This window comes from Peromyscus maniculatus, chromosome 16, assembly GCF_049852395.1.
Source record: "Peromyscus maniculatus bairdii isolate BWxNUB_F1_BW_parent chromosome 16, HU_Pman_BW_mat_3.1, whole genome shotgun sequence".
Taxonomy (NCBI): domain Eukaryota; kingdom Metazoa; phylum Chordata; class Mammalia; order Rodentia; family Cricetidae; genus Peromyscus; species Peromyscus maniculatus.
Genome location: NC_134867.1, coordinates 60,096,486 through 60,121,212, shown reverse-complemented (window position 1 = coordinate 60,121,212; position 24,727 = coordinate 60,096,486). Strand labels below are relative to the sequence as shown.

The window sequence follows — 24,727 nt, the reverse complement described above, 5'->3', positions numbered from 1 at the left end:
TTTAACCCTGAAGAGGGTAACTTCAGCAATCGGCCAAACCTTGACAAAAGCGTGGTCGAGGAGCTGGCTGGCTGTCCATCTCATCTTTGGGTCACTTTCCAGGCAGTGCGAGAGGAAGTCCTTTCCTTCAGGGCTTAGCCTTTCAGGGATCGGTGGTTTGTGTCCCATTCCCACTTTGTACATAATCTGAAAGTTGTGTTCATACTCATGCCAAGGCCGCTGTAAAGACAGGAAAGAACCAGGTTCAGCATGACAGATGCTCACAGTGACAGATGCTCTCAGTCCTTTCTCAGGTGCATCATGACTGCAGCTGTCGGGAGCAGCGAGAGGCCACAGGGTATCTGTCAGAGAGTCGGTCGACACACATGAACAAGTGTGGCCCTGCTCCAGTGAGACTGGACACAGGCGGCCAGCTACAGTTGAGAGCTAGTCAATACATACATACATACATACACACATACACACACACACACACACACACACACACACACACACACACACACACTCTCTCTCTCTCTCTCTCTCTCTCTCACACACACACACACACACACACACACACACACACACACACACCCCGGGTATGCATGCCTGTGCTCCAGTGAGACTGTGTGTTAAACACAGGCGGCCAGCTGCACTCTGCCTGCTGCACCGGGACATGCCATTAGTTTAGTGTAGCCTAGAGGCGGCTGCCACCACACAACGCAAAGATGGTTCTTGACCACTTTGTTGAATTACGAAAATTCCATCATCGCAAACCTTATTGAATTGTGACTACAGGAAAAAGGAGATTCCGAGGACTGAACTAGGTCGATGTGCACCCTAATTTACATGTCAGTCTTCAGTTCTTGCTGAACTGTACTCTTCAGGCCACCTGACTTGAAGCCATCACCACCATCCTTCCACTCGATGCTGAGAGAAGAGGCAGCGTTCGCCCTCACCAAGTTCCCACTGCCCACTCCTCAGCAGCTGCAAGGCAGGCTGGGAAGGAGCCACTGTCTCCTAAGACTCGGGCTTCAGGTCTTGGGCTGCACAGACGACACCAGACAGCAGCCACATGCTACGCACACGTCTGTGTGATTACTATCAAATGTATCACACATTTGTGCAGCTACTCGTCGGCAGGGTCTCCATCAGAAGCAAAATTCCCTTGGTTTCAGGGTGAAGTACATTTAAGTTTCATCAGTACAAAAGTAGTTCTCCAGAGTATTCTTCCGTTTTGAATTTTGTCTGAAGCGTATGTCTGTTTTCTCGCACCTCTCTCAGAGTGAATATCATAAATCTTATGTTATTCACATGCTAAAAAAATTAATTTCACTTTTGAATGTACTGTTCTGGTGATAATGGAGATGATCATGGGTTTCTTTATAACAATCAGGCTTGCTTTCTTAGTGCAGTTTAAGGTAATAGGAAACTTGACCGTAGAGTGGTAGGACCCCACACACCCCAACTTGCCTCTGTCTCCCCATAATTTTTTACATCTGGTGTTGCTAATGAGCATCCATCATCAGGGTTCGCTTTCTGTCTCGTACATTCTGTGGGTTTAAAAGTGTGATGAGAAGCCATGACCTGCAGTGGTTTGAATGTGAACTGCCCCCATGGGCAACTAGGTTTGAACGCTTGGCCCCCAGCAAGTGGCGCTGTTTTGGAAGACTGTGGAATCTTTAGCAGGTGGAGCATTCAGGGAGGAAGTAGGTCACAGGGGGTGGGATGCGAGTGGGGTGGGGTGCGAGTGGGGTGGGATGCGAGTGGGGTGGGATGCGAGTGGGGTGGGGTGCGAGTGGAGTGCGAGTGGAGTGGGGTGCGAGTGGGGTGGGGTGCGAGTGGGGTGGGGTGCGAGTGGGGTGGGATGCGAGTGGGGTGGGATGCGAGTGGGGTGGGATGCGAGTGGGGTGGGATGCGAGTGGGGTGGGATGCGAGTGGGGTGGGGTGCGAGTGGGGTGGGATGCGAGTGGGGTGGGGTGCGAGTGGGGTGGGGTGGGAGTGGGGTGGGGTGCGAGTGGAGTGGGGTGCGAGTGGAGTGGGGTGCGAGTGGGATGGGGGCTGGTCTCCAGGTTTTATAGCCTGGTTCCACTTCCTGCCCCCTCCTTCCTGACTGCGGGTATGATGTCTCCCCTCAGCTGAAGGTTGAAGGTCTTTGTGACCACCGTGAGAAAGCCACTGATGCACTAAGGAAGAGTTTCACCAGCCCAAGAATCCTTTCCTCTCTTTATCACCCTTCGCTTCCCACTCTTGCAACCATGAACTTGGGTCTGTTCTGAAATAGGGTCTTGCCATGTAGCCCAGGCTGGCCTCAAGCTCATGGCCCATCTACCTCATCCTCCCAAGTGCTGGGATTACAGAGGTGTGTACAGCAAGCCTGCAGTCACGGAGCCTTTTTACTGTCCTGTAGTCTGCCTCCCAGTGTTGTGAGGAGCTCACACAGTGAGCAGCCTTTGTCCTGTGGCACCTCTCGCCATTTACCCCTCTGTCTTTCCGAGGACCAGAGCCGTTTCTCTCTGTGAGTAATAGTCACCTGCACGGATGTGAGACGTTTGGCCGGCAGACCACTGGGGAAGTGTTCTTTGCTGAGCCGTATCTACTGCAGGCACCTGAGCTGTTCCAGGTTTGGGTACTGAGCAAAGCTGCCGTCAGCATTCACGCGCAGGTTTGGTGTGTATGCACGCTTCGGACGTCACGTGTCCCTTTGCAACTGCATACTCCCTGTCTCCCTCTCTCACCCCCAGCCCAGCATTTCCTTTTCACTCTCCTATTAGATTTGTTTCCTGCCTTCTCTACTGCTTATCCTTCAAGTCTTATCTGCATCCTCACAGGACCCTCTCTAGTTTCCTGGCACCTATACCCAGCCACTCCCACATCAATACGTAGATATTAAAATGAGAAGCTAGGGTTTGCATAGGAGACAGAACAAGTGATATGTATCATTCTGAGCCCAGGCTGCCTCAGTATTTTCTGGTTCCATCCATTTTCCTGCAAACTGCATGGTTTCCTTTCTCTCCCTGGCTGAATAATAATATTTCACATTTTCATTACCCTCCTCATCGGTTAGGGGCCACCTAAGCTGATTCCGTCTGTTGACACTGTGAATAAAGCAGTGGTTATCACACATGGTCATCAGTCACTCGGACTGTCTCCTCTCCGTCTGTCGGCACCGTTGTCAAACATCAGGCGGCTATCGATGCGTGGGTTTATGCTTTACTTCAAAGCTGAAACTTAAATGTTCCCTAAGAGCTCTCTATGACGTGTGCTTTACAGACAGGCGTTTCTCAGTCTGTCATTTCCCTAAACCTCACTGTGCTTTTGATTGGCCTCATTAATCTCTAACGAGCTCGAGGAGGAAGGTATCCACAGCACTAATGATAAAACCTCAGTTTTGCACTTGACCTACAAGGTGTCTTCCTCCACGTGCACAGCATGCTTACCTTGCCAGTCACCATCTCTATGACGACACACCCCAGACTCCAGATATCTGCTGCACGTCCATGGCCTTCTCCTTTTGCCCGGGTAATAACTTCAGGTGCCATGTAAGCTTTGCAGTCAAACACGGAGATAGCAAGGGTTAACCGCACAGCAGGTCGTATTAACAGCACCAAGCAGTCCATTAATCCTCAGCAATGTCCTTCCCCCAGTTACAAGCAGCCAATGCTGAAAACCTGCACTCCCAAGTCAACTTGATTGACATCTTAGGACAAAGTTCTCTTTTCAAAAGCAACTCTGAATGTCAACATTTCCAATACACTGTATTCTCACTGAAAACAGGAAACTGAACCTGACACCAAAACAATCAATACCAGCAAGTGGTTACCATGCAGCTGTGGTTACTTAAACCAGCACAGTTCCAGTCCCCAGTGTAAACCACCAGGTGTCCCGAGAGGGAAAGAGGCCTTCCTCAAGTCAGAGCTCAGCGGCCAGCTGGGCTGGTCCTTACCTGCTGTCCCCAAGGTGCTGTTCACCTCTCCAGGCATGGTCTGCGTGTTGTTTTTAAGCTTTACTGAGCATCCAAAATCTCCCAGTTTGATGAGTCCGGATGACGTAAGGAAGATATTGGCACCTAAACAGAAACAGTCAGTTGCTGAGCAGGCTCTGAAACACAATGTGGGTGCCTCACGATGTTTCCACGATTATCCAAACACCTAAAAATCTTCATTCACAAATTAACTAAATAACAGGAAGTTTTGAAATTTCATTTACCATGTGCAACCACAGGAAGATTTATGGACCACAACTGCAAACTATTGCAAATCAACACAAACTGACATCAAAGCAGACACATTCTGAATTGAGAGACATAATTCATTAAAAACTCAGACATACTTATAGAGAAATTTAATACAAAGTCCAGATGTGTGTGGCAGCAAATGAACTTTGGGACTGTTTGCTGTGGGCAGTTTCTCTAACAGGAAGGATGCATAAAAGAGAACCTGCACACACTGAGGACTTTAAGACATACACACTAATGCCACTTCGGAGCCCATTTTAACAGTAACTGAAAAACAGTACTGTATACTTTCCATTCCAACATTCCTATAAGCAACATACAACTGTATCAACTCCCACTGGAACCCAGGGTTATAGCTCATATCTCAGGGTAGCCTAGATCATTACAGGCTGCTGTAGACAGAGACAGTACTGCTGTAATTAAGTCATCTAATACACTTTACAAAGTACCACCGTAACCTGCTGGACACTCAGCTATGCAGTGAGCTCCTGCCACTCTATCCGTTGTGACAGCTAGAGCCTCCCAGAGGCGGTCCTAACGACGGACCGCACAGTGGCCATTTTGAAACTGTTCTCTGTTCTTAGCCATGCTCAACTACAAAGCATTTGATGAGGACACCCATGAGCTAAACTGATTTTAGGGCTCAGAGATTCTGCCAGGATGATGCACAGAAATGGAGTGTGGTGTGGGAGGCAGGACCAACTGGTTACGGGCAATGACAGCCAAGCAAATGCCCAGGCTGACCCGGCAAAGCCGTGTGGCAGACGGACAAGGCAGCCATCAGGTTGGCACAGGCTGGGGGATTCAGGGTGAGACACCCAGCAGAACATGAACAATCCTCAGGCCCAGGCCAAGGCGGCTTCCAGGGTAACCGATGACTTCCCAGAAAGGGAGTCTAGTCCTTGACCAGAAGACACGTCTCTCTTGATTAACTGTGTTGGGGCTAACCTCAGAGTACAGGACAGGATGGAACTCTGAGCCAATCGGGGGTGAAAGCAGTGTCCTGCTCTAACTGTCTCTCAGACTCCTCAAAAAGGTCAGAGTCATGGTGTGGCTTCGACACTTACAGTGTGAGTCCTGAAATGGGAGCACAGCTCCTCTCCTGAGACAGAAAAGTATGGCGTGGACAACTTCTTTACTTCCAAAGCCACAGCTGTGTGCACGGTTCCACAGGCAGTTTGGATTCACACTCACTTCAGGTACTTACAACATGCATTTGGGTGGGGTGGTGGTGGCGGCGGCGGCGCACGCCTTTTATCCCAGCACTCGGGAGGCAGAGACAGGAGGATCTCTGTGAGTTCGAGGCCAGCCTGGTCTACAAATTGAGTTCTAGGACAGCCAGGGCTACAGGGCTACACAGAGAAACCCCACCTCAAAAAAAAAAAAAAAAAAAACCATGCATTTGGACACAAATGTCCAAAGACCTTGGCATGGGTTAGGCAAGGGAGCCTTGTCACAGGTGTGTACCAAGCAGACTGAACTACACCTGAAGCAGCAGCACGCTTCAGTTCCAGGAAACGGACGTCTCTAGCGTCGCTGCACAGGTGACAGCGAGGACTTTCTACTCATGCGTGGACACCCGGCTTGCTGCCATTTCCAGGCACAAGGCCCACCTGAGAAGCACTTAGAGCAAGGGTGCCTCCATCCACCGGAAGAAGTGACAGGTGGGCACGGGAGCAACCACCGCTGAACCTACTCGGGGCTGGACCCCAGGAGACTGACCGCCCGTGGAAGCCGGGTAAGGTGTACCTTTGATGTCTCGGTGAACGATGCCATGCTCGTGGAGGACGTTGATGGCGACTGTGATCTGCTTGGAATACAGCCTGATGACATGCTCCTGAAGCCCGAGCCTCGACACTTCCTCTAAGGTGCCCTCGTCACAGTACTCCATGAAGATGTACATCTCTTCCTGGGGAGGGGACAGAACAAGACTTAACACTTTGAATTTCCTTTCATGAACACTGGGAACGCCAGGGCCTACTCTGAGAAATCCGTGTTCCTCCTGGTGGGGTGTGGACCCCACCCTGAGTGCTGAGGGAGTGGTGTAGCTGTGCCTGACTCCCCTACAGGGGGCGGCCTGCCTCTTGTCTGGGATGGAGTAACAGCCATGCCTACAGGTATCATCAAGTACTGAAACATCCCTGTCAATCACATCCCTGTCAATCACATCCCTGTCAATCACAAACCCATTCCTGAAAACGTACGATGATCGGCCCCCGGCAGCTCTGGCTCCTCACCAGCACGCTGCAAGCTGTCCTCCTCTGTCTCCTCACTCAACATGGGTAATCTTAGGTCTCAGGTTGTTCCTACCCCATGCAGGCTTATTAAACAGAGAGAAGAGTGAGTGTCTAATAGCTGTGACAATTAGCACAGCAGCTGTAAGTGCTCACGACATCGGGCTAATGACACAGTCTGCAACTTCCTGGGATTCAGAGAGAAGGCAGAAGTGACGTAGCCATGGAGGTTTCCTGACCATCAGGCAGAGTCACTGTGCTTTGCAGTGAGGAGAGGTGTGCTGAGGAACGGCGCCGCGCTGCACCCGCTGACTCCCCACACAGTGTGACTGCGGCCCGCTGACCCCCCACACAGTGTGACTGCGGCCGCTGACTCCCCACACAGTGTGACTGCGGCCGCTGACTCCCCACACAGTGTGACTGACTGCGGACGCTGACTCCCCACACAGTGTGACTGCGGCCCGCTTACTCTGTGAAGCTCCACGCCGAAGTACCGAACGAGGTTGGGGTGCTTGATGCCTTCGAATATCTTCAGTTCGTCCGCGGTCTCCTTGATAGTCTTATGGTCATTCGGCTGAAATCGAATCTGGGGAAAGAAAACTGATGGCTATGGATACTCCGTGATACTCCCACCGAGGGTGGGAAGCCGTCTCCCGACATGTCAGTTCCTAGCCTCCAGGACCAGGGCCAGCATGTCTGTGACTTGGTCTTTTGATTATCTGCTGGCTTTGATTAGCCTGGGAGCCCCGACTACACACAGGGATCCGCCCAGACTCCCCCAGACTCCACAAGAGCGAGACCAGGCGGCACCTGTCTTCAAGGTTGCAAAGAGCCAAGTGATGAACGTGTGTGATTCAATCACTTCCCATTATCTGCATACTCAGTACAGTTTATAAACCATAACTATATGTACATGATGATAGCAATTAAAATTTATAAATGTCAAAACACAAGGGGATGATGATGTATTTGGTCAATTTGGAGCAAGGAACAAACCACCGAAGTTTGGAGGTGACGGACGACGGCTCTGCAGCTCGGCCCGTCACCAACGCCCCCCACCCCCACCCCCACCCCACCCGGTCACCCCTGGTTCCCAGTCTGTAGCCCTCTAGTGGTCATTCCTCAGTTTCCCCCAGCTCTTGCCCATCCTCAATTCTTAAGCTTACTGTCTTTTCCTCACAAGCATCCACCGGGTGCTAGAGGCGGCTCCATCCCCCAAGCTTCCCTCAGGGTTCCCAAGCCGCCTCCACAGGGCAAGCCTACCCGCTTTGCATTTCAATTACTCGAGACCCCACTCTCTGGAAGTCCTTCCTAGAGCCGTCAATCTTCCACTAAAGTCATCTCAGGGTGGCTGCCACCCGGTCCCAAATGTCAAATGCTAAAACTCGGGACCCAGGCCGAGGAACTCACGACTCAAGAGTCCTGGGGCCAGCCGTATGCACAGGGGCCATAAACGCAGTGGCTTTCCTGAACCTGAATCACCCAGATTTATCTGACCCAAAGGCCCAGGGAAGCATGACTCACCTCCTTCATGGCCATGAGCTCCCCTGTGTCGACGCTGATGCAGGTGTACACTTTGCCGTACTGTCCCTCTCCTGCCAACAACACCAACAGAGCAGTCTTCCAGTCACTACAGGCAGTTGTCAATGCAGCCTACAGCAAGCTCTAACTTCAGACGCATGGACAGAGCTACTGTTATGCTCACTCTAGTTCGCCACCTAAGACCACAGCAGTCTCAGTGTTCCCTGGCACCCAAAGTCCTGGGGCAAGCATGTCACTGCACACAGCCTACCTGAAGATGTCACTGTGACAGAGACGAGCTCTGGGGAACCACAGGACAGCTATGAAAGGTAAGTAAGCGGCCCGCTCTTCCAGATCCTTCTGAGGCCTTGTTCCCCTCAAGAGGGCTGGGCTGGGACTGGGGCAAAAAGGAGTGGCCAGGAGCATGTCTAGACCCTCTGGCCACGCTGCCACAGGACCTCAAGTGTGAGGGCGATCTTCCCACACTGCTCTGGGACACTAAACCACGGAACCAATTACTGAAGGAGATCGAGAGCTATAGTGAAGATGTTTTACAAATTATTTGACTGTTTGGTCCTTGATAGTACACATCTAGTTTCCTGGGCTCCCCCAAATTCTTACGACTGGGTTTGCCTCTCAGACTTAAAGTTTGAGAGATAAGTGCATTTAAGTGGCTCAAGAGTCTGAGTTAATTCCACCTAGAAATCAATTGACAGGGCAATATTTTAGGGGGATAAAAAAAAGGGACTGCCCTGTCCTGATTTATTTCTAGTCTCTTCTCAAATACTCTGGTGAGAATAAAAGAACACAGACAAACAAGAGGGCAAAATTTCAGTAATTCTCAAATGGAAACTTACAGAATTATTGAGCAAAACTAGTCAATTTACTGAACTAGTCTTTTTCAATGTTCATTTTCTATTGCTCGCTAAACACAATTTAGAAATGAAACATCAAAAAGAGTGATCTACAAAACACTGGGAGGAGAGCTGCTTCCCGCGGGGCAGCCCTCGGCCTCCTCACCGATTTTGTTTCCTCTCTGCCACTTGAACGTCACCTTCCTCAAGCCGACATGCATGACGTTGTCGTAGGACTTCGGGGTATCGCAAACTTGACCAATGATATTCTTTCTCCTCATTTCTCGATACCGCCTCTCTTCAAACAGCCGGACTGACTTCTGGATCGCTTCTATGGGCCCCTGCTTAGAGGTGGAGTCTGCGGAGAGACGTGAACTCATCAGTCCCAGGATGTGAGAAAGCTGGTTTCCAAGCGGACACAAAGAAAACAGCACACATGATCTCCAACGCCATCCATTTTCCTCACATGACACCGTTTCCTTCTTAGCCGGTGCATGGTATTCCACGCTATGTGTGTATGCACGCATGCACGCACACACGTGTTATATTTTCTGTCATATCCTCTGTTGATGGACACCAGAGCTGATAACACTCAAGATTTTCCAACTATCAGTGGGCTACAGCTGTGGCTTAATAGTGATCGAGAGCTTCAGCTCTGTCCAGCAGACAAAGGGATCTTTGAAGATCTGGATGGCTGTAAGGTTAATTTGAAAAGTGGCATTCCCAAAAATTTATGTTTTAATTAGTTTATTTTGTTCTCTTCCTTTCTACTACATAAAAAAAAAAAAAAAAAAAAACCCTGGAAATCTAATTGTTTCTTTTACCCAAATATACTACACACCAGGTTCGCATGGACGTTTTTCACAACCCTGAGGCTGTAGACCCCACTGTGTAAAGATTTCTTAAACACCAATGAGCCTCTCTCCAGAGACTTGGACTTCAGTATGTCCCTGGGAATTGCAGCTTCTCAGAGAATGCCATAGTCCTAGCAGTTCCCCATTTTACCTGACCACCGAGTACTTGTTTTCAAACGCAGGGCAGAGTCCCGGCCACCACCGTGTCCAGGGGCACCACCGTTGTGGGTGGGCTGAGGCAGAGACTGTTCCCAGTTTCTGGGCTCAGGTCCTGAGTCTCTCCCTCAGCACACAGGAATCTGCACAGGGCCTGACAGCGTTTGAGCCAAAGCCGTTTCTTGCTGCCGCCCGACTCTGAAACCCCAGTTCATCTAACACCTCCATGTGCCCCAGTCACTGTCCTGGAACTCTAACCAAGGCCCATTTCTCCCCTAATGCAGCGGGCAGAACAATTTCCCCACGGTAACTCCCACCAGCCACCGCTCCTTCCCCAGGTTCTCAGCCTCAAGACGAATGCTTACACTCACAAACACAACATCCAGGGACTGTGCTGCGGAAAGGACGAGCACGCCCAAGGCTCTTGGAATTCATTGTGAAAAACAGAAGCTGTCCAGAAAGGCCACGGCAGCGACTAGTGAGGTCAGAGGGACCAGGGAGGTCACAGGTGTTAACAGGGGAGACCTAACGACTCAGGGCCTGAACAGCGCCCATCAACAGCGGCTCTTCTCTCATACCTTTGGTCTGGCTGATGAGTGTGCGAAGTTCCCAGCTTCTCCGTGTTGACCCACTCAGGTCACTGCGGGGATACGCTGGCTCTGTAGGAGAGGTGTGCATACAAAGTAAGATTTATGAAGAAACTACACTCTGCTGAATGGAAGCAATCACTGCCAATCTGCTCCTACTCATTCCTAGTGAGTCTGACGTCTCCACTCGCTTCTAGAAAACGGCACTTAATGAAGAAACTGTTGCCGCGTTTTGAACGTTCCGTAAGCAACAGACAACAGATCACATGAGGACACCGTTCTGGGGACCCCGTCTGAGAGGCAGTTTTGGGGGACTGCCACCGTACTACAGCAAACACATAACATCTAAAGCGAGGAAGAGTACTGGAGAATGAAACCATCAAGAGGGATGTCGTTTGGAAAACACAATGAAGACGACTTACAATGTGCAAAGTGGTACTGTAAGGCCAAGGTGGGCAGGCTAAGCCTCTCCTGAGGCTTGCTGGTCCCCCACACGTCCTGTTCAAGGACGTCACAACTGGTGAAGTGAGACAAAAACAGGGAGCTGGTGGACACTCACCGTCCCGCTCTTCCGTGGGGCTCGAGTGCCGACTCAGAGACCTGAACTGAAGCTCTGCGGCTATGGACACCAAGCGGTCGTTCTCAGGGACGCTGGAGCCCCTGTTCCAACATTGACACAAACAACAACAACAACAACTGAGCTGGCAAGTCAGTGGGGCGTAAAATGCAAACGTCTAGGAGATTCTTCTAGAATCCCGACGCCCAACAGGACAGCACTGCCTGGGGGATCATGGCGGTGTCCGTAGACACTCGTGACTGCTGACTGGGAGGGTGCAACTGGCATCTAGTGGGCAGAGGACAACACACAGGCCAGCCCCAGGAAATCTATCCCCCAAATAAACAGAGCAGCCACTGAGACAGGGTCTCCCCAGGGACTGACTGCCTGTAGGGTCCCGGCCCCAAAACGTGTTCATTCTACGTTAATAACGGACACACGGATAAAGCTCGTCTATTTAAACAGCAGTGCTTTGTGGAAAGCTCCACAGTTTAAGCCTAGCATGGAGAGGGGCAGTAACCAAATCCAGTGACAGTTAAGGTTGCCAACAAATCATATTTCAATTAACTATACCACGAGCACTGAAATCATTACATGGTTGAAAAGATTGCAAATGTCTAGCAGTTAAGAAAGGAGCGCCAATGATTTCTCAAGCAGTGGCAAGCAGCTGGAGAGCAAGAGACCAACGTGTTAGAGAGGTGAGTCAGCTGCTTTCCTACAGCCAGGTGAGATGTTCACAGAAGAATGAGCTCACAGGGTAAGGCTCTGATTAAATCAGGAAGTGTTAAACTGGAGTCCACGGAACCCAAGACCACATGAAAATGGGATCTGCAGCTTAAGAAGTTGCTGCTGAGCATGTGCAAGTGTCCAGAAGTGCGGTGCCTCTGAGCAGGCCCGGGCAGCACGGTCACTGGCCACGGCCTCAGCGTGGGCCGGTCTGTGTACACCTGATGTGGGCAGCACGGTCACTGGCCACGGCCTCAGCGTGGGCCAGTCTGTGTACATCTGATGTGGGCAGCATGGTCACTGGCCACGGCCTCAGCGTGGGCCGGCCTGTGTACATCTGATGTGGGTAGCCGGCCTGTGTACATCTGACGTGGGCAGCATCGCTGCTGCCGGTGGCTCCTGGATCAGCTCTCGTGGCACCTGAGGGCCAGGCCACTGGCAAAAGGGAGGCCACACAGTCCACTCCTAAGTGGGGCCGTATCTGGGAGGCCATGGGGGTCACCTGGTGTCTCTACCTCCTTGCTTCCCTGAAGGTGAAATGAGTCAATTCCCTGACTTTCAGAGATCTTGGGAAGGTAAACGGCAAGAAGTGTCCTGGAAGAGGTGGTGTTTGTGAGTGGGAGGTAGGGGGGAGGGGGAAGGGAGGAGGGGGGAATGACAAAGTTTGCCGAGTTTGTGGGGTGACAACCAGCCTGGAGCACTGGCGAAAATGAACAGCCAGTTCTTAAGCATCACTGGAAGCTGGCTCGGGCGAGGCTAGCACTGAGAAATATCTTGTTTTCAAATAAACAACGACAGAATTGAAGCCTAGAATAGCTACTCCCAAGGCCCACAAAATAAAATGAAAATGTCCCTGAACACTATGGGCTGATGTAAGTGTTTCTGGGTCTGCCATTTTCAGGCCCGTGCTGGCCTGCGACTTGGGTTCTCAAGTATACACTGAGCAGGAGTGTGCCAACCCGGCAGGCCCCTTGGGACGCTCCCAGGATTGCCACAAAAGGGACCAGGGCGGGCTTGGGCTCCTACCTGCCTCTGTGGGACATTGCTTGTTCTATCGATGTTCACAGACATATTATCTCAAAGCAAACTTTGTGACTTCGCATTAAAAAATAAGAAGAATATAAAAACTTCAAAACTATGCTGCTACTAAAGCCACCAGTGGTCAAGTGGATCTGAATTAAGACCCTGACCTACACAATGAACGCTACAGAAAGATGCTCAAAAACTGCTGATGGGCAGAAGGTGGGTGCAGGGAAAAGCTGGCTGTGGCACACCAGGGGTCCAATGGCAGCTTGGCAGCCTTCTGGAGGCGGCTCCAGAGGAGCATGTGGGATGCAGACTCAGCAGCCGGGGAGCTGGGCTCCGAGGCAGTTAACGGTCCCCCGCTTCCCTTGATTCTGCACACATCACTGTAACAAAGTCTAGGTAGCTCCTGCGGTGAGATGGAAGCAATGTGGAGATACATGCCATGAAATCCTCCAAAATTAAAAACCAGCAGTAAAGGGAGTTGCCTTTAATACTTATTTTATTGTTAATGGATTAAGTTGGAAAACATTTAACTTTTAAGGCTCTAGACATTTATGACTAAAAATTAGGAATATTAATTATTTTAATGAGTAGCAACACTAGAAATATTTGTAGGACTTTTAGACTGGTGGTGTTAAGGTCAGTCTAACATCGTTTAGTCTTTTGAGTCGCAAAGCCTTGTCTTCCTGCTTCCATACTGCTTCATCCTAGGCACTACACATGGCACCATCCAGCATGCCTCCAGTTTTGGTTACATCTGTCTCCCCAGGATCACTACTCCAGGACACCCGCTTCCTTACAGGAAGAATGCTGGCAGCGAGTGTCCCTTCTGCTCGGACACTGGGTGAAATGAAGGCAGAACCGCCTTGCTCCTACCCAGGAAGGACTGCTCGGCTCCAGAGGAGACATGTCACCCTCAGGAAAGGGCTTACTTCTGCTTCCGGGGGGCCTGGGGGCCGTGACCACCCAGAGGGGACCCCGAGGAGCACCACCCCACAGCTGCCACTCGGCGACTCAACGCTAAGAACCTGAAAGGGGTGCAGGGGGCCACGGGGCGGGAGACACGTGGCCGGTGCAGTGGGACTACCTGGTTTCAGGGGCAGTGTTGGCGGGTTTGGCCGGCGCAGAGTCACCACCACCTGGGCCAGGGCGGCCAGGGGCGGTGGTGGTGGCGGCAGCGGCGGCGGCGGCAGCAACAGCAGCAGCCACAGAGTTGCCGTGGTTCCGAGCGTCGGAAGGCACGCTCCGAGTGCTAAGACGAGAAGAGAGGCTTCAGGAACACAGGCAGGAAAGGGGGGGGAGGCACATAATACATGGGTAGGAGTGAAAAGAGTCTTTAAAAACAAAGTGCACATCGCTACTTGAGAGTTCTGGTCTGTGTGAGGGGGAAAGAAAAAAAAAAAGAAAGGAGCGTCAAGGGTCATACCTAGAGAACCTCACCACATGAAATCGGCTGGCCCAAGGGGGTGAAGTGAGAGGAGGAGGAGGGGGACTTTCACTAGCACGGGTGCAGAGAAGAGCATCCCCGTGAACGTGGGTGTGCTTCCGCACTGTCCACTCCACTCACAACTGTCACTCACGCATGTCAACGGTGGAGTGTTCACTCCAGCGCTCTCCACTCCTAAGGAGACACTGAGCACTGCCCTCACATGTGCCCTATGCTTTGCATGCTTAAATCTGTTTTCCTAAGGTCATTGTTCCAAGACAGAAAAGGAACTACTCCAAAGCCAGAGAGCACCCTGAAGCTGGGGTTACAAGGAAGCCGAGAGCTAAGTCATCTCGAAAGACTCAGGCTGTCTTTCTTTGGCAACTAAGGCGCTGCGGTGGGTCCTCAAAACAACATGAGAAGTGCTCTAGGAAGCGTCTGGCAGGTTAGAAGGAAAAACCCCCGCACCCCAGAGCAAGCACCCAGCTGATCCAGAGCAGGAGCATGCAGAGCAGACAAGTCCGTGATGGAGGCGCGCCACATACCTGAAACCCTCTGGGGTTGGGATGATGAGGTGTGGGTTGGGAGGGTCACTGTGGCATCGGGGCACCTTCACAGGACGAGGGCTGTTCCGATGGATAGCTGCCGGCAGGGCAAGAGAGGGACCTTGTTAAAGCGGACACCGGATCACCGCCAAGCCAGGCCACTTAAGTGTAAATGGAGTAGCAATCAGCTTGGCCAGAGACCAAGACCAAGTCACTCGCAGGGTGAAAAAATAAAACTATTACCATATACGTCCCCTTCATAAAAGTTAGCAAAGTTATATTACACTCTCAACTGTTTCTCCAGCAAAACCATGCTTCTGTTAACCCCAGTGTGAACATTACGTAACATCTGCTGAACAAATGACTGCCTCCATCTGGACGCAGCGAACCACTGAGGCATATTTGGCAGCTCGCCAATAACAAGGCACTCTTTCTGCCACCCACACGTGACGATTCTGCATGCAGACGTCTGTGAAGGTTCTGGGTGGAGATCTCTCCGACTCAACATACACATTAACACTCCATTACTTAACACCAACCCAGGCCAGGGATGGGCACAATTTCCCTGGCTTCTCCCTTAGAGGAGATGACTTCTCTTCTCCTTCTAAATGGGCTAATGCGAGACTAATGCAGATGCAATTTAAGATAAAACTAAAATCGAAAAACTGCATGACATTTAAAATTAGATGTCATTGTTACTGACAAACTTCATGGTGTTAGGGACTGAAGCCCAGGCCCGGTACAGGCTAGGAATGTATTCTACGTCCCAGTCCTAAAGTCAGATGAAACTCAAAAGGAAAATGTAAAACCAGTGATTTTCCTACTACTGGTAGGAAAAAATGGACACGGTTTTACCTCCCCAGGAACCAGGCAGAGGCAGTGACTGACAAGCCACCATTCTGTCTCCTCTAACGTGTCTCCAACAGCTGCTTTCAAGAGCCCCTACATTCCTCAAGTCCCTACGTTCCTCAAGTCTCTACGTTCCTCAGGCTATGGCACACTTTCTCTTCATGTGTTCACAGCTTTAGTCCGCATAGAGTTCACACTAAATGGAAACCCTCACATCAGGGTTGGATTTGTTTCTTCTTAGTAACGTGACACACTCAGTGAGACCCACCAGGTGAGCTCTGCAGCCCCCTGCAAATAGAGACTGAGCTCCCGCCAGAGGAGCCGGGCCGCGTGGGCTGTCCATCAGCTCAGGCCTCACAATGCCAAATGGAAGAAGCGCAGCAACAACACAGGAAAGCAGCAAAAACAACTGATGGAGCTGATGTCCTGAGCCAGCAGACCGGGGAACTGCTCAAACATGGCTACAGGGATTCCCCACGAAGGTGCGAAGCGGCTTCACGGCTAAGCAAAAGCCCCATAAAAAGTGGTGGAAAGAGGCAGGTCCGTCCGGCCAGGGAGGCCACAGTGAGGGCTAGAGCTGGATCTGCACCACTGACATGGAGGAGTTCTGTCACATTCAAAGGGACCCAGCCACACACAGTCAAGTTGCTCTGTGCTCGAGGGTTTCAAGCACATACAGAAGAAGGTCACATGCCAGGCTGCTACCACTGGTCGCACGCTTAACCAAGGAATGCAGCTCATTTGTTGTTACCTACATTAATTTCGGATGAAAAAAAAAAAAAGAACACAAAACCAAAAGGGGACCCCAGAGTTCATAAAACATTATTCTAACTGTCCGAGTCCAGCTGGCAGCCCATTTCCGGCAACACAAGAAGAACCTCAATGGTTTAAACGAGCAGCTCCAGGCCCCTCCCTGCCAAGTAATCTGCTCCTGATTCAGTGCCCCCCAGCACGCCCCCTGGTGGTTGAGGGGACAAAGGACAACATCTCAGAAGGAACTTAACTGTCTACAGCAGTCTGGAGGAAGGAGCAGGCATGTCAGAGGCCTGCTCCAGATGTCCCTGGCGGCTATCACCGCATAGGGTGTGACAGCTTTTATAGTCTGTAACTTTTTACACGGAAAATTTCCAGAAATGTCCACCTTCTACATCTTTCTATGTTATAATTTTTCTACAAAGAAATTTCTGCCTGAGCCACCAAGATGGTTCAGTGGGTAAGGGTGCTTGACGCCTGAGTTAAATTCCCAAGACAGGCACAAGAGAAGAGCAGACCAACTCCTCCAAGTTGCCCTCTGACCTCTCCACATGCACTCTGACTTACATGCATATGTGTGTGCTCAGGCATGTACACATACACAATAAATAAATAAATAATAAATGAATATGTAATAATAATTTAAAAAGAAATGTATGCCTTAGGTAATAAAATATTTTTAAAAAGTGATTTGACCAGGTTACTGATGTAGAAATTGAATTCCACTGATGTTACTTGACCCAGTCAAGAGTACGAGGAGAATACAGTTCTCTGCAAAGACGTGCTCTTCGCGATAAATGAACATGAGTAGTTTTACAATAGTAACTGTCACTTTCATGAGAGCCTTGGGAAGAAAGGGTGTTTGATAAACCTACTGAATTTTATATTCTAAAACAAAAGCAGTGATTAAGGCCTGTTCATATACTAAGTTTTTCCGTGGCTGGCAAGTACTTTTTAACCAGCATAGCTGACGTTTGGCAAATTTACCATTTCTTAACAATTTTATATAATTTAAAGTTTCTATTTTGAGTGCTTATGGAATGATTATGACTTTGTTTTATTCATAGACTATGTCAAAAATGGTAATCATTCTTAACAAATTTCTTCTTCCTCCTCCTCCTCACTTTTTTTTTCTTTTGCTCCCCGCCAGACAGGGTTTTTCTCTGTGTAGCCCAGCCTGCTCTGGAACTGACTCTGCAGACCAGGCTGGCCTTGAACTCTGTCTCTGTCTCTCAAGTGCTGGGATTAAAGGTGTATGCCAGCACTGACCAGCTAAGAACTTCATTTTTAAAAATTGAAACCAGTGGGGCGGCAGTGGCTCACACCTTTACCCTGGGCGCTCTGGAGGCAGAGGCAGGTGGATCTCTCTAAATTCGAGGCCAGCCTGGTCTACAAAGTGAGTTTCAGGACAACTAGGGCTGTTACACAGAGAACCCTGTCTTGGAAAAAAAAAAAAAAAAAAAAAAAAGGTTGAAGCCAAATCAAAATTTACCCAAGTAAGTGGGAAAGCATAGAAAAAACAACACCCCTCCTTCATGAGATAAGGGAGGACCAGAGGACCCCTCCCCATTTGTCCTATACACAAAGATTTTAACAAGGAGAACAGACTGCAGCATTAACACCAGACAAACAAGAACCAGTCCAAATGTATGGCTGCATTTTAATCTTCCTGCAGGGTTTAGGATGATGACTGTGGAGTTCCTGTATAACCTCTTCTCTGTCACCTTCTGAGAATTTTTAAAATACATCTTTTATTATTATAAATTACATCAATCCTAAGACAATTTGCTGTTCTCACAAGGTACGAACCTGTGACGGGGCTGTGTGGCTTTCCTATGACGTGGCCAATGCACTCGTTCATCAAGGCTTGCAAACTCTAGAAACCAAAGAAAAATTGGAAGGAGAAAAAAGAAAGTCTTAATCCTGTAAGCAGCATCGCATCGAGGCTCGGTCTACTTGACCTTAAGTACTTTCAGTTCGTTTAAAAGACAAAAGATATAAGTATCAAATGGCTGCAAGTTAAACACCATTTAAATACTATTTTATACTTTCCGTTCTCATGAATAAAAGCAACTGTGCAGACCACCCCCGGTGAAACAACAACATCCATAAGCGAAGATCAAGGGTCCCCACAACCAGAGGGCAATGGGAGGGGTTCACGCCTGTGCAACATCACCATCCGGTGCAACTGATCACAACATCAGCAGCCTACATACGGCACTGACGCGGCACTCTGCTGACGGGCACGGACGGGACAGTCAAGCCTGTTCTTCATAACATCTAGACACTAGCATCTATTTCAGAAGTGTGAGGGTAGAGGATCCACCAGACAGGCAGCTGCGCACAGCTATAATAGCTGATGAACACTGGAAACCCTGGCACATTTTAAAGGGGGCTTTAACGGCTCAGCATCCTCATGGCAGTGACAGAAAGTATAATGAGGAACCAGGACTCCACAGAAAACACACCACCCAGAAGAAAGGGACCGACTTGGTTCTTCTTTACAGAAAAAGTATTTAAAGTATGTCCTACCAGGAAGTCATCTTCCGGTAAAGCTGAAATAAAGGCAGGTTCAATGGCTTGTAGGAAATCAAATCCTTGAGTGGCCCACCTGTCACGTGAAAATATTCAACAATCACATAACGGCTGGGGAAACGCTGCAGACTACACAACACTAAAATTAGCATAAAAGTAACTGGAAATTTACCATAGGACAAAATGCTTGGTATTCCGGGGCGGGGGATGGAGATTACCACCTGGACAGAGCAAGCTTACACTGACGGGCAGGATGGCTTTTTAAACTCCATTCTCACGCCAAAAGGAACATGAAGGCCCTTGGGCCAGCAGGCACACCGAATCACTGGTGAGCTGGTAACACCAGATTCTAACTCTGCATTTCACACGCAGACCGTGTGCACTGTTCTGACCTGGAAGTGGCTTCCAAGGGTCCCTGTCTGCGCAGATGGATTACAGGCTGCCTGGCCAGGTTTCACTCACATGCTTTCGTGACCACTTTATGCTAGTGGAACAACTGTAGAGCGTTACAGACAGGGATGCTTCCACACTTTCCTGCAGATCCCTTCCAGGAGGCATGCTGTTTAGGACTCATTAAAGATTTTCTTTCCTCTATGATGAATTATAAGCTTCACATACACACACTGCCATATAAAAAGTACTGACTGCAGTGAGTTAGAAAGAATGCTCTTGTTGTATCATCTGCTTATGAATTTCACATGGTGCACAGAAGAAATATTACCAGCCCCTCGTGCCTCCCGTGAGAATGAGTGTGCTTCTCGCTGTTACCTGGGCCTCGTGCCTCGGCCGCTCTCACATTTGGTCAGGACATAATTCATCCATTTCCGGGCAAAGCTTATATATTTATCTCCTATCTTCTGTCTGAACTCTCCAGACATCAAACGAACAACTTCTTTATGATACTGTTAAAAGATTTCATGTATATCAAGATTAACAAAACCATTCTAGCAACACCTACACACAATAATGTTGTATCTGCCTAAAATGTCTTTTCTAAAAATGAATAGCAAAATCTAATTATATACTTTGAATAACCCATAGAACTACAGAATACAGTCACAAAATAGAGTTTGGTAAATGCTTTATTCATATTTAAATTAAGAATATACGTTTAGGATATTAAATATGTCTTAGAGAAAGTTTTAAAATACAGTAGATATTTTAGTAGATATATTATAGATATATTAGAGTAGATAGCTGTGAATAGAAAAGAGAACCTGGCGATATCTGACCATTTAGAAGGAAACTGACATTTTGGACACTTCACAGCACTGTGAGGTGGCATTCCTGACAAGGCAGTGATTATAATAAAGTCAGACTTGTCACAGAGAGTCCATAACGCCTCTTGTAGTCCACAAACCAGTTTCTAGACTGTGCAGCGCCCCCTCGTGTTCGGTACCTACCTCGAACCCAAAGTTGTAGCCCTGGATCATGGCTTCTCGGTAGTACTGCTGCAGCGTGACAGACTCCGACTCCTCCACCTCAGCATCCAACTCCAGCGTGAACATGTGGTCCACCCGGTCAATGGCATCGCTCACTCGGTTGCAGAGCTCAAGTGCATCATTCTGAGGGGTCCCAAACCACGATTAGTCCAAGGAGAAGCAAACCCAGCACCGCCCACAGGAAGACACCATGCTCACCACACAGACCACTGAGGGACTTCATCAAAAATGCGACCGAGAAATCCTACCTTCACCATTATTTGTCTGAGGTATTCTTGGCGATCTTTAACAGCCGACAGAACACCCAGTGAGAACAACCCACGTAAGTGGTTGTACCTAACTGCATTCTGGTCTTTGAACAGGCAATGGTGTCACTGGCACTTTTGTGCATTAACCACGAGAGAGCATCAAAACTGGACAAGGAGCTAAGGTCTACTGCCACCTGGTGGATGCTGCCAGATATCCCACAACACACAAGACACCCCCGTACCACCCCATACAACAGGAGATACCCCACTACCACTCCACAGAAAAAAAAATCACTGGCCCCAATGTCAAGTTGGCAAAGGCTGAGAAACCCAGTCTTTTTTCTTCATGCTAATTACTTTTAATTCAAAGAATATTTGTACGAATAATATTTCAGCAGTAAGTTTGGGCAATTTTTTTTTTTCAGAAGCAAAAGAAGGGGCTTACAACAGCCTCTAACTTGAGTTTCGGGGGCTCCAAAGCTCCTTTCTCACTTCCCCCAGTATATGCTCACATACATAGCATACAGTTACACAAACAGACACCTAAATAAAAACAATATAGATTTTTAAAAAAGCAAAAGAAATTATCCAATCTAACAAATCACTACTTCAATCCATTGCTCAATCCATTGCAATTTCTGTCCAGTTCTTAAAAAAAAAAGGCAATCTTCATAACCAACTCAGTAGGTAGTTTTTGGTTTTTGTTTGTTTGTTTGTTTTCTTTTTCTCCATGAATTATTTATTAGCTGTGTTTTCAGAAATTTTGTAAAGGCATCTTTTGGAACTTCAATGTTGCCAGTTTTCCTAAAACCCTTCGCCAAATACGTGAATATCTAGAAGATTCTCTTCTTAGACAACTGTTTAAGATAGCAATTCAGGCAAGAGAAACGGTGAAAGCCTATAGGAGAAACATTTTGGCAAAATGTTACAGTGGTGACACTACCCAAAAACGAAACTTTGGAAGAGACAAACAGAAGGAGGAAAAAGCAAGCAGTTTCCTACACAATCCTTGGAGACTATGGTAATAGAAAGGATGGACGGGCAAGTCAAGTTGGTGACTCAGTTATTAGTGAGTCTCTTACTCTTTTGTATAATATTCAAACTTTTCGTCAATGGTTTCAGTGATCATTGGTTTTCTGAATTTTGCATCTCCTAGAGAAGAATCAGCCAACTATGTGTATAAATTGCCATCTTGATGTTCTGGGGAGCTTCTCTATCTTCCATCTGCACCATACCAGCACCTCTCAATGGAGACCCAGTTAGGGTCTGTGACACCGTCATCTTGGCACCTCACGTGACTCGAGAAACCCAGTCTTAATTTAAGCTCTCGGCTCTTCTGTAGGTGGTACCATAATGCGGTTCCCAGATACTATGAGGAGGTGCTGACCTCTGACCTCTCAGTGTGACAGTTCGTGCCCCAGAGCCAGAATCAACATTTCACAGCTTATGCTTTCCAGAGTACCTTGGCTTGAACTAAAGAAAAGACACCAGTCCCTTGCCCTGGTATTAGGCTGGGACAACAGTTTGGAAGAGGTTTATCAATAAATAAAATAAACTGGATTGGTAGAAGAAAAGCAGACGTTCACTGACTGACTTGGGAGCCTCCCAGAAGCCACAGTTCTGTGACTACCGAGACTTAGCTTACGGAGAAAGCGGGACCCCAGAACGCAGCATCAAACACACTGCTGAGGACAGAAAAGGAAGCTGCCCAGCTGTGAGGCTTTCCTGCCCGCCCACAACTTGGCTGAACCACGTGTTAAAGAACATGATAAAGACTTTTTGACCATGCATTATCAATAAGAACGCCTGCAGCAAATACTGGAAACTGCCAAAGGTGAGAGAAACTCACAGAAGGAAGACACCTAGATCCCAGTTGTAACTCTGCTAAACAACCAGCCCTGCCTGAGACCTACACCAGGTGAGGGAGGGAACCGCTGGTTTCCATCCTTCCCCATTCTACAGTTCGGGGAAACGCCTAAGAAGTGCTTCATATACGCACGCACACAAGAGCGCACCAGGAGGATGGGCAGCCACTCACATCCCTCAAGTGACATCACCTCACACCATGTGACCTCTCCGATGTCTATTACACCCAGAGGCCAGGATGGCATGGTCAGTACCTTGAGCTGCTGCAAAGCTTTGGCGATGACCGGCTGACTGGACGTCTGCTCATGGCGAAGGGTCATCAGCCCCTCAATGGACTGCTGGAAGGCTTTTCTCTGAATTATGAGATGAGCAGACTCCATGACAACCAGTAGAAGATTGTCCACCTGGAAGGAAAACCAAACAGGACCTGAGAACAGACCAGTGACCGCTTCCCCAGTCCGCTGCGGCCCCACCCTCAAACAGCAGCACCCTCAAGACCACCGTGTAGCAGCTAGCCACCTGACCAGGATCACCCGCAGGCACAGCTCCTGCAGGCCAGAGCAGCAAGCTCTGGTGACCTGGCTCTTCATCAAAGGGGAGAAAAAGCCCACTCTCCACTGGGAAAGGGCGTGGGCACGCAGGGATTGTGGATGTTGGAGCAGCCCAAGGAGACAAGAGATAGGGCATTATAATTTTTAACCTTTAAGAGACTGAGAGCCCTTGCAGTATTTAGGACAGATCTGCATGTTGCCATGACCACTCTCCAAACCACCACAAACCACCTGGAGAACCAGGGGAGGGGGAGGGGCCGGAAGCAGGAAAACCACAAATAGGAAAGACAATTGTTCCGGAAAGGCAACAGCACATGAGCTGCGGCAGTGGCCCGGCGAACGCCAGACGGCTGGCTCATTTGCTGAGCACACGTCTGGCTGCCGAGCTGGTGAGTAGCTGGAGAAGTGGGAGGACACGTTGACACTCACTGTCACACTTGTGACTTACACAAGTGAGTGGGCAGGCCTGCCTGAGAGCGCAAGAGAACGAACAGGCGGGTGGGGTGGAGGAGACGATGGCGGGCGCAGCCGAGCTCTCCAGGCCTGTGAACACCTGCTTTCCCTGGCCCTGAGCGGGACACACGGGTGAGGAGGCTCCCGACAGCAGTCATCAGTGAGTCTCAGAACCCGCCCAGGCCCCATGAGGTGCCCTTCACTCTACCAGTGAGAACTATGTAACAAGGTCAGCACTGTTTCTGTCCTTCTGGGGTACTCTGGGACTGGACTGTCTGGAATTATGACTCATCAATGACATGGCGCCTTTTAAAGCTACCTGAACACTAGAAGACCTCAAGCATACAGGTTATTTCAAACATCCCAATATAACGTGACACACTTAAACTCACAGGGATACTTCTAGTACAATCAGCTAACAATTCACATAGGCCCATTTTGGGGGAGCATACACTTCAGATCATTAGGGGTGATATTTGTAAGCTGCCACAGTGTGTTTCATAAAAGCATGCTAACCCTCACAACAGGCAAGGGAGGCCCACCCACCTGCATGCTTCTCAGGGTATCGACAGTCTCCACCTGAGGCATGATTTTGACAGTTCGTGATTCCCAGGTGCCCCAGCCATCTTCTGGGTCCCGGGCTCGGTCCTCATGCTTAGTCAGAAGCAGAAAGGCATCAATGAAGACTTCATCTGGATCTTTTGAGCAGTCCTTTCCTGTGGCAGCATTGAGTAACTGCAGAATAATTCTTTTCTCCTCAGCAAGGCTGTCGGGGACAAAGACGTGCAAATTCTCTAACCCGGGAATCTGTACCTGGAAAGGAAATAGCCCAGTCTTAACATACATGAGACTAAAAGCAGCCCGGCATAGAACATGTCTGCATTCCTCGCACTCAGAAGACACGGGTTTGAGCCCAACCTGGGCTATATAGTGAATTCAGGGCCAGCCTGTGGGTTTCGGGGTGGGAGTGGAAAGACAAGCAGGTCCAAGAAGGAGGATGTGTGGAGGGAGGCATCAGTCCCAAGAGCAAGCTGAGCTGCAAGGGACTCCGCTGAGTGAGGGGAAGGAGGAAGGGAGAGGGGCTGGGAGGGAACCGGGGGACAGTACTGAAGTTTCTCCAGACCTAGGGCACCGCGTCACTGTCCCCATCCAAGACTTGTTCACGAGGGTGCCTGGAACAACCTGTCACTGCCAGAGTCCAGGAGGCGAGGGTCCCTTAACACGGAATACAATGCCGTGACCGGGGTGCCAGCTGCGCAAGAACAGCCCTCCATCACACATCCCCAGTGGGCCAACCTGACACAAGCGAGAGTCACTGGAGAGGAGGGA

At 49.4% G+C, this 24,727-nt stretch overlaps 1 protein-coding gene across 2 annotated transcripts in view; it reads right to left on the bottom strand.

Annotated features, from left to right (window-relative positions):
• Map3k4 (mitogen-activated protein kinase kinase kinase 4) overlaps nt 1-24,727 on the bottom strand; it is a 103,521-nt gene that overhangs the window by 1,803 nt on the left and 76,991 nt on the right. The window contains exons 10-26 of one of the 2 annotated variants that reach the window (XM_015996740.2): nt 23,945-24,211; nt 22,649-22,798; nt 20,242-20,403; nt 19,607-19,740; nt 18,836-18,914; nt 18,113-18,179; nt 14,702-14,798; nt 13,818-13,982; nt 10,982-11,082; nt 10,414-10,494; nt 8,992-9,183; nt 7,975-8,045; nt 6,920-7,036; nt 5,966-6,125; nt 3,926-4,048; nt 3,420-3,526; nt 40-219 (exon numbers count right to left, since the gene is read on the bottom strand). In XM_015996740.2, the coding sequence (XP_015852226.2) occupies nt 40-219; nt 3,420-3,526; nt 3,926-4,048; nt 5,966-6,125; nt 6,920-7,036; nt 7,975-8,045; nt 8,992-9,183; nt 10,414-10,494; nt 10,982-11,082; nt 13,818-13,982; nt 14,702-14,798; nt 18,113-18,179; nt 18,836-18,914; nt 19,607-19,740; nt 20,242-20,403; nt 22,649-22,798; nt 23,945-24,211 (2,253 nt within the window). The remainder of the gene's footprint in view (nt 1-39; nt 220-3,419; nt 3,527-3,925; nt 4,049-5,965; nt 6,126-6,919; nt 7,037-7,974; nt 8,046-8,991; nt 9,184-10,413; nt 10,495-10,981; nt 11,083-13,817; nt 13,983-14,701; nt 14,799-18,112; nt 18,180-18,835; nt 18,915-19,606; nt 19,741-20,241; nt 20,404-22,648; nt 22,799-23,944; nt 24,212-24,727) is intronic. The other variant, XM_042262398.2, reaches the window with a different exon arrangement.